General features: G+C 33.0%; 1 protein-coding gene across 1 annotated transcript; it reads right to left on the bottom strand.

Moving 5' to 3' along the window:
- Nucleotides 1–3,846: 3,846 nt before the first annotated feature.
- LOC120082577 (ubiquinol oxidase 4, chloroplastic/chromoplastic-like) lies at nucleotides 3,847–7,235 on the bottom strand. Its single transcript, XM_039037814.1, has 9 exons — nucleotides 7,087–7,235; nucleotides 6,632–6,827; nucleotides 6,436–6,529; nucleotides 5,751–5,866; nucleotides 5,416–5,524; nucleotides 5,080–5,148; nucleotides 4,912–4,983; nucleotides 4,791–4,838; nucleotides 3,847–4,263 (listed from the first exon to the last, which is right to left on the bottom strand). The coding sequence occupies exons 1-9, from the start codon at nucleotides 7,233–7,235 to the stop codon at nucleotides 4,034–4,036; spliced, it is 1,083 nt and encodes a 360-aa protein (XP_038893742.1). The 3' UTR covers nucleotides 3,847–4,033.
- Between the last annotated feature and the right edge of the window lie 2,261 nt (nucleotides 7,236–9,496).

Below are 9,496 nucleotides of genomic sequence, written 5' to 3'. Positions count from 1 at the left end.
CAAATGGATAGTGGATGACGTCAATAGATGGACAAATTTCAAACGTTTTTTTACAATGAGGCCAAATTTCGAATGGACTCCTAAATAGGAGTCATCCGTACAAATTCCCCTAGTGCATCCCACCATAATATCTAATTAAAGTTGTCATGTAGCAAGCTTTTTTACAAAATGTTAAATTGTAAATTTAGCCTCTCTATAGTTTGGAGAAAGTTAGAGTTTATTCCCTATAATTTTAAAAGTTAAAATTTAGTCTCCGTGATTAGATAAAACCTCATAATTATTTGTTATAGATAAAGTTCTCATAAATAGTCCCTACAACTTTTTATCATATTATAGGGATAAATTTTAGTTATAAATCATATAGTCTAAATTCTTATTATGTCTAAACTATAAGAAACAAATTTGTAATTTAACATTCATAAAAATATATATACTTTTTTTTTAAAAAAAAAATCCTTTGTGATTGAAAGAGATGTATAGAAATGAATGGAGTTTAAGATGCATCTAATATTGAAAATATTTGTTTGGACTCTTTGAATTTCTATTTTGTACTTGAATTTTAAAATGTTACATTTACATCAATGAGCATTAACTTTATTTTAGTTTTGTAAGTTTCAAGATTTATGTTTTTAACTTTGATTTTCACTAATTACTCACTTACAACCTTAGTCTTAATATCTAGGGCAAAATACAATTTTAGTCTTTGAAGTTTGGAGTCCGTGTCTATTTAGTCCCTGAAGTTAGAGTCTGTGTTTATTTAGTCTCTGAAATTTTCAAATAGATACTTTAGTCCATATGAGTCCGTTCAATTTTGTTGACTAGATTTACTGATTCGAAAAATTTATGAACTTAGATCTCGTTTGGTAACCATTTGGTTTTTTGTTTTTATTTTTGAAATCAAGTCTATTTCATTCAATTTTTTTACAATGATTTGCAATTTTTTTAAGTATAATGGTTAAATTCTTAGCTAAATTCTAATAAAAAAACAAATTTTTGAAAGCTATTTTTTTAGTTTTCAAAATTTTGCTTGTTTTTTAATGCATTGGTAAAAAGTAGATAACAAAAAATTTGAACGTAAAAATTGTATTCATATACTTGATTTTAAAAAACAAAAATAAAAGATGGTTACGAGACATGACTTTAATAATCTTTATTTAATGTTTCTTCTTCCCCAGGTTTTCTCTCTCTCTCATCATTCTCTGTTTTAATTGTCGCCACCATTGTTGCTGAAACTCAAGGTCGCTAATCTTCCACTCGAAGGGTTTATGAAGATATTTCAGAAGAAGAATATAAAATCTTTCACCATTTATCACTCATTACTTGAGGCGGTGACCTTCTGTTACTGATATAAGGAACAAATGATTATTGCAATGGATCGTGGGAGAAACCCATATTTCTCATACCCTTCAATTTCAATATCCTGTCTGGGAGTATTTCAGCTTGTGTCTTCCATTAGAAGATTGAAGAATCATATCGCTGCTCAGCAAAGTTTTCAAATTTAGAGCACATTCCACGTTTTATGGCCTAAGAGAACACTAGAAAACTTCCGATCATGTTTTTGAAACATGAAGATGACATAATCTGGACATTTTCTTAGCCTCATTTTGCAGTAATTTATGTTCTCCAAATGTTAGAGTCCATTGAATTTGGGGTTTAAAGAAATTTCAACCCCCTCCTCCCGATTCAGTGTTTAAGAGAGCAAATTCCACCAAAATCGAACCAAAAAGCGGCCCATGAATTCATGTCAAATGGTGAAAGATTTAGATACTTTTTCTGAAATATCTCCATAAACCCTTTTATTAAGAACATCATGTGACCTCGAGTTTGAGCAACAAATGGTGGCAACAATTAAAATAGAGAATGATGAGAAAGAGAGAGATATCCCGGGGAAGAAAAAACATTAAATAAATAATGTTAAGTATAGTCAACAAAATTTAACAGATTATATCATATTTCTGTTAGTCAACTAAATATCGAAAGAGTCTAGGGACTATTTAGAATTATTTTTCAAATCTCAAAGATTAAAGTGTTTGTTTTCTCTGGAACCAAATAGATATCAACTCCAAATCTCAAAGACAAAAAATGTATAGATGAGTTAGAATTATGATGTGGAATACACGTACTGAATTAAAATTTTAAAAATAATAATGAAAATAAAATAAAATAAAATAAACACTATCTTATTGATAAAAATAATTCTAAGAGCTAAGGGGATGTTTAGGACACCGAGTTGAGATTAAATGTCTGGAGTTCATATATTTGTGGAGTTCTTATGTCTGTATTTCGGGACATAGTTATTTGGTATGAGTTAATATGTATGTGTTGAACTGGGTATCTAATAAAGTTTTTTTTAACTCTAAATAATATACTTTTATGATTATTATTTTTATTTTGAAACTTTTTTATTTAATAACTTTACCTATCTTTATTTTAATAAAATATGAATTGCAATTTTTTTTAATTTTTCACCATGAATTGCATTATTATCTTCTTCTTTTTCTTCTTCTTCCTATTGTTACTTTATATTTTTACTATGTCAATGTATTTTTTTTAAATTAAATAAATCTTCCCCATCATTGCAACAACCAATGGAATGTTATCACATTTCTCCAACAGTTTCACTTTCATTTCCTCTAAATTTAGAAGATCATCAGAGAACAAATCTCTTTTTTTCACTAATTCTTGCTGAAAAATCTTCTAAATTTTATTTTCATTTTATAGTTTTTTTTTATTATATGTTACATACTTTTCAACTACATACATACTTTTTGTCTAAATATTCTTAACATTCATTTGATATGTGAATTCATTACGTACAAATATTGCATTTAATGTAGACAAAATAATACTTTTTATATAATCAACAACCCTATAACATATTTTAACAGTCACCAGTCTTATAGTAGTCGGAAGTAATTGTCGAAGTTGATTTTTGCTGAAGTTTGTAGTCAGAGATGATTGTCGGAGCCTAAAGTTGGTCACATGAAGGTGTATTGGAGTTAGTTGTCAAAGTTTCTCATCGGAGGTGGTTTTCGAATCTCTGAGTTGGTCGGGCGAAAGTGGTCGTTGAAGTTGATCATTAAATATGATTTTCACTGGAGATTTTAGTCGGAGGTGACTGTCAGAGCCCAAAGTTAGTCACATGAAGGTGGTATTAGAGTTAGTTGTCGGAGTTTGTCGTCGAAGGTGGTTGTCGAAGCCTCGAGTTGGTCGTTGGAGTTACTCACTCAAAGGTAATCATCAAAGGTGATTTTCATCGGAGTTTGTAGTCAGAGGTGATTGTCGAAACCTACGAAGGTGATTGCTGAAGTTGGTCATCGGAGTTTATTATCAGAGCCAATTGGTCATCGGAGTCGGTAACACAAAGGTGGTTGTCGGAGTTGGGTCCCGGAGGTGGTTGTCTGAGGCCAGAATGGGTTGTTGAAGTTGGTTGCCAGAGTTGTCATAAAAAATGGTTGTTAGAGTCCAGATTTTGTCGTCGAGATTATCATCGGAGATGGTTGTTGGAGCCCTGAGTTGGTCGTTGAAGTTGTCAACGGAGGCAATTGTCGGAGCTCGAAGTTGGTCGTCGGAGTTATCATAAAAAATGGTTGTCGGAGTCCAGGGTTAGTTTTCGGAGTGTGACAGTGGTCGATAAGTGGAACCATTGAAAACATGGGAAGAAGGGAGAGTTGGGATGGATTAGTAAAATATACCAACTCAACTCCACCAATATTTAGTATTGGTAGGCCAAATAATAAGTTGGTATATTATACCAACTTAACTCAACTCATGTTGATAAGTCAAACACCCCTGAATATTGAACTATAACTCATTTTTCATTCATTTTTCATTGGCACCATTGCGTGATATTATAAATTTGAAACTCTATAATTGCTATAATCACTGTATTACAAAGATAGGCGCAATGTCACCTTTTATAAGATTATCAAATCGACCTTAGATTTTTTTTCCTCCTATATGATTGTGACAGAGATATTTGCTGTGTGAACCTAGTGAACTTACATTTTCTTTCTATGTATATATATATATATCACAACTTTTGCTTTACCGGATGGGAAAAAGTAATGGATTTCTTTATACAGTCTACAATGCCTTCACAATCTGCTTCAGATAGGTTGCAGAGTGGCTCATCATCTTCAGGACAGCTCTCTGAATAAGAATGTGGCGACCGGAGATTCCCGTGCGATTGACAGGCTCTCATCGTCTTGCAATGCTCAGCTTCGTCGTCTCTGATGTTCACAAACACATCGTACAAGCTTTCTAGAATAACAAAGGAAAATCAGATCAAATATAAAATTGATTTTGAAAGATTAAATGTATGTCATGGAGTGATGTTGAACATGACAAAAGTACTTTAATCATTTCAAATTCACTCTCAACATAATCTCGAGTTAATATTTGGTCAAGCGAATTTCAAACACAGACAACGCAGATACAATGGACCCATCTATCACCAACATCAACTATAACCTATTATAATATCATCTAGTAATTTGAAGGCTCCTAAGCTCTTCTCTCCTTAGAACTTAAGGACATAGTAGTACAACCTAGAATTTGGCTCATTTAGTAAACTGAGGGAACTTAAACTTCAAATAAAAGAGAAAATAGAGAACCGCATACACATGGTTGGGGCTTCTACTCTTTTTACGAACCTTTATTTACTATTATTCTTTTTGTTTTTGGAAAAAGAACATTTTCCTGTTTAAAACATGCCTTCATGGCTAACATATTATATCATGATATTTGTACTATGAACTACAGTAACTAAACCAGATTTCAAAATTTACCTATTTTTGGTCTTCGTGATTTGGGAGCTCTGGAAGTTTGAAATTCATCTGAATGAAATCGATTTGTTAGTGTCAGTTTAAACAAAAGAACTGTGCATGTGGTAAGAAAGCTAGAACTAACCAAATAAGTATAAGTCTCCTTCAGTGTAATACTTCACAGCAACCTCGGGAGCAGGCAATTTTTTTAACTCCTCTATAGATAACCACGAGGAATGGAACATATCAGAATGATATTTTCATTTGAGATATAATGTCAACTATAAGAAAATCGAGATCGCATCCAACATACCTCCTTGGGCCTTCAAAAATTTATCATAAGTTGAAAATGCATGGCTTTCAACACATTCAGAAAAGTGATCTGCAGAGAAAGATGTCATAGAAGTTTAAGACAACAGCACTCGCAAGTAGAAAGGCGTCCCAAAGTAACCAGCCATTTCTTATTGTTTTACACCAAAACGGATGCCAAACTGAAATTTAGATTTTATTTCCTTTGTAAGTTTAAGCCAAGCCAATTCTCTGTTTCATGGTATCTTCTTACAGTTAAAGAGTGAACTGAACAAACCCACAAAAGGATGCAATAAAGAGAGTATATGCAGTTTTATTTATCAGCTCCAACAATACTTACATGCCATTCTTGGGCTAATCATGTACATAAATACTGTCATAAAATAATAAGCAACAGCAATATGTTGAGCAAGAAAACGATCAAACCACCAATCGTTGCCCCCCAGTTCCTGCACTCAAGTCAGAAAAGGAGTTAATTTGTTCAATAATTCAATGGCTAGATGGGTTCACCAAATAAAGCCGTTCGCAAGATAGTTGAAAAGGAAAATCTTGTAGGAAAGGCATTTCTTACAAAGCCTTCATCTATCACCAATACAGTCCAACATACTAGGGCAAACAAAAAAGGGATTACTTCCAACTCTAGCCAGGATGAAATCATGACAAGATAATCTGTACCTCCATGATCAGCAAGTGATGCATCTCATTCCAACTCTCAGCAAAATGAACTTTCAGATAATCAGCTCTTCTCCACCAGCCAAAACTTTCATACATATGTAGAACTGACAGAAACGCTGCAATTTAAAAGGGAGAAATTAGAAACAACTGCAAACTAGGCACTACTGTACTCATCCTCAAATAAACTAGTAGCAGAGCCACTTCTTTTAAATTATACACCAATCTGCCTATCTATTAGAGAATCCAATTTTGTGTGCATGAAAATGTTCTTCACTAGGTGACATAAAATTGTTTTTATAGCCTGCCAAACTGTATTCAGATAACAGACTTTGCCGGTAATGAGAAGAGGATAACTTTTGATTCATGATCTAAAACCATAAATTTGAAAACAAGGGATTCAATGAAAATTAGAGTTATATTTTATGTTTCCACTGTTTCCGAGTATGTGTTTAGGATCACAAAATCCAAAAGAAATTTTCAAAAACATATCTGTCAAATGGATCTTCACCAAATCCATTTGATTAAATGAATCTGAAATCAGAAAAACAAAATCCGGATAAGATACTAAAAAAAACTTAAAAGTCGCACAATTCTTATGATAATTACAGATTAGCTCTGTTTCAAGGAAGAAATAAAAAAAGAAGTTCCGATCAAAGCGGTAGGCTTGAAGAAATTAAAAGCTCACCAAAATAGGGAACCCTTGCAATAGTTTCCAACACAAAGAACCTTGCGTAGTGTCTATCGTGGTAAAATGCGTCAAGAATTCTGATTACTGAATCCTAGAAAGATTAATAAAGAGGAGTCATGGTTTCAACCTATCAAGTACTGCAGAACCAATTATGCACAAATGAAGAGCAGTGATCAATTTGGACTGAGTTTACCGTGAGAAAAACATTAACGGATTGTTCAAGCTTAATGATCCACTTATCAAAGCCATTGGAGGGTGAAATTTCTGGTCCTTCGTTACTGCCTCCTTCCCCGTCTTGAACAGGAGAAGCCTTGGGAGGAAATGAATCCTCCACAACCACTTTTTCCTCATCTTCCTTTAGAACTGTTGCCAGCACCCGACATGATTTTCTACATCAGATACCAATCACAATTGATGGGGAAAGAAAAATGATAAAAATGACAGAATCAAACATTCTTTCAACAATTTATCAAAGAAAGCAAAACGAAATCGGGCTTAGAAATTCCGAAATCAATCCCAAAACTGAGTCCTGGAAAAACCCTTTTCAGCTCAGTAAGAGACATTTATACAAACACAACATGCGGCAATCAATGAACCAGATAAAATCCAAAGCTGTAGGTGTTAAAGAAGCATTTAGAGGAAGTCTACCTGGAAATTAAAGGGTGTGCAACGAAGGAACGCCGAGGGAAGGAAGTGGGGATTCTGAAGGAGGCGACATTCTTGGTGTTGTTTGGCTTCAATTGGACGGAGGAGATAGCAAAAACTGCGGAAGAGAGAGAAGACCAAGCAGTCGACATGGCTTCGGAGCGAGGGAGAGAATTTGGGAATCAAGCTTGGAATGGTGGAAGAGAAAGTGGGGAAGAATGAGGATGAACCAGAGAAGAAATCGGCAGTTGGCACTTTCCCGAGGCCATTTCCCTTGTTTGCCAACCTTCATCAAGTTTTATTATTATTATTATTATTTTGTGTTAGATATTTGAACATTGGATTACAAAATTGCTAGTGGGTTGATTTATATATTGCAAATTTCTCGTCTTAGAATCTAGTAGCTATAATTAGATAAAACACTCATAGTCTTTATCTTAGAAACTATTTATGATAATTTTATCAAATCACATAAAATATTTACGAGATTTTATCAAATCATGGAGATTAAAATCTAACTTTTTCTAGACCAAAGAGACTAAATTTACAATTTAATCATTTATCCAATATAATTTAGACTAAACAATAATAATAATAATAATAGTAAAAAAGGACGATAGAGTCCGCATGTGTGTTGACTCTCGTGACCTCAACAATGACGGTCCTTGCTCATCCCCTAGGCTTAGTTCACATGTTCTTGCTTAGTTCGTATGTGGCAAGCAAGAAAAACGTTCCTAAATCCCAAGCACCCGGTTACCTTTTTTGTTTATTATCCTTACTCGATGACAGAGTGAAGTTTCGACAACTTATGTCCCGGGCTTACTTCTATAAGGAACATTATGCACTTGTTACACAACAACCCCTTAGAGGAAGGGCCAAGCAAGGTGATGATTGGCTCCGATTTTGGATCCAGTAGTTTCTATATAGTAGGCAAGTATAATGGGTTCTTTTTATGAATAAATTAGTCTAATTCTAATTAGTAAGAGCTCAATGGACCTTCATTTCATTTGGTTATTTATTTCAAAAATATTGTTATTGGTTCAAATTGAAATTCTATCTTTGATCATTCATAAACGTTTCAGAACTACCATTAAACTAAATGTTGGATGAAAATTGAGACATAAATATCTGTGACAATAACTACTAACAAAATTTCGGACTCAAATAAATACATCATGTTATTTCATGTTATGGTTACCACCATTATATTTTAAGTTCAATTTTCATTCAAAGTTCTAATAGATTATATTCCAATTATAGTTTTTGAAACATAAATATAAGGTCAAGTGTAATTGGCAGAACCTTCTTTCCTAGACTATATACCTCAGTATATGCAACATTGAATTTTATGCATGTATATACAACATATCTATATATACATGTAAGTTAATATGCACCGTAGTTTATCTTTTATATGTATAATTAATGTATAACACAGTCTGTCTTATATGCATTTTCCCATTATATATGTGTGTGATTGTCTACTACTATTTATGGTATATGTTGTAATGGAAATATATTAGTTCATATATGCCACGGTACAAACGTAATGGATATATATGATATATTTTCAAGTACATATATACATATACGTACACAATAATCTATATAATTTACAGTTATTTCACTACATAGTTAGGCACTACTATTTAAATTTATTATGATGGGCACTTTAACGAGTGGGAGGATAACTATGTGAATTATGAAGTCTAAATAAAATTTGTTTTGTATAATGGGATGTATTTCATTGAGTTAAGACATGATCTAGGACACTTGGGAAGTATAAGCATTTGTTTTGTATAATGGGATGTATTTCATTGAGTTAAGACATGATCTATAATTGGACACTTGGGAAGTATAAGCATTTGTTTTGTATAATGGGATGTATTTCATTGAGTTAAGACATGATCTATAATTGGACACTTGGGAAGTATAAGCATTTGTTTTGTATAATGGGATGTATTTCATTGAGTTAAGACATGATCTATAATTGGACACTTGGGAAGTATAAGCATTTGTTTTGTATAATGGGATGTATTTCATTGAGTTAAGACATGATCTATAATTGGACACTTGGGAAGTATAAGCATTATTGGACATGAGATATTTGATTCGTGTACAATCTCATGATTTCATTAAGAAGGTGAAAAGCACTTGAAAAGTGTTTTCTTTGCCTCTTATTTAGAGGTCATTTTTTTAGATTTAATGTGTTTGTTAGTGTTTTTCAAGTAAAAAGCAAGAAAACGAGATTTGAGAGTCAAAAGAACTAAACGGGACCAAATCCCATAAGAAATTATAGGAAATATTGAAGATTGACAAAAAGAGGGAATAGTGTCGCGACGTCAGTCCCAGAAGCATGAAGATATGAGGCCTGCGCAATGTTGCAACACTGTGTGAGAGTGCCACATCACTA

Source organism: Benincasa hispida, chromosome 8, assembly GCF_009727055.1.
Source record: "Benincasa hispida cultivar B227 chromosome 8, ASM972705v1, whole genome shotgun sequence".
Classification (NCBI taxonomy): domain Eukaryota; kingdom Viridiplantae; phylum Streptophyta; class Magnoliopsida; order Cucurbitales; family Cucurbitaceae; genus Benincasa; species Benincasa hispida.
This window is presented reverse-complemented; position numbering and strand designations above follow the sequence as displayed.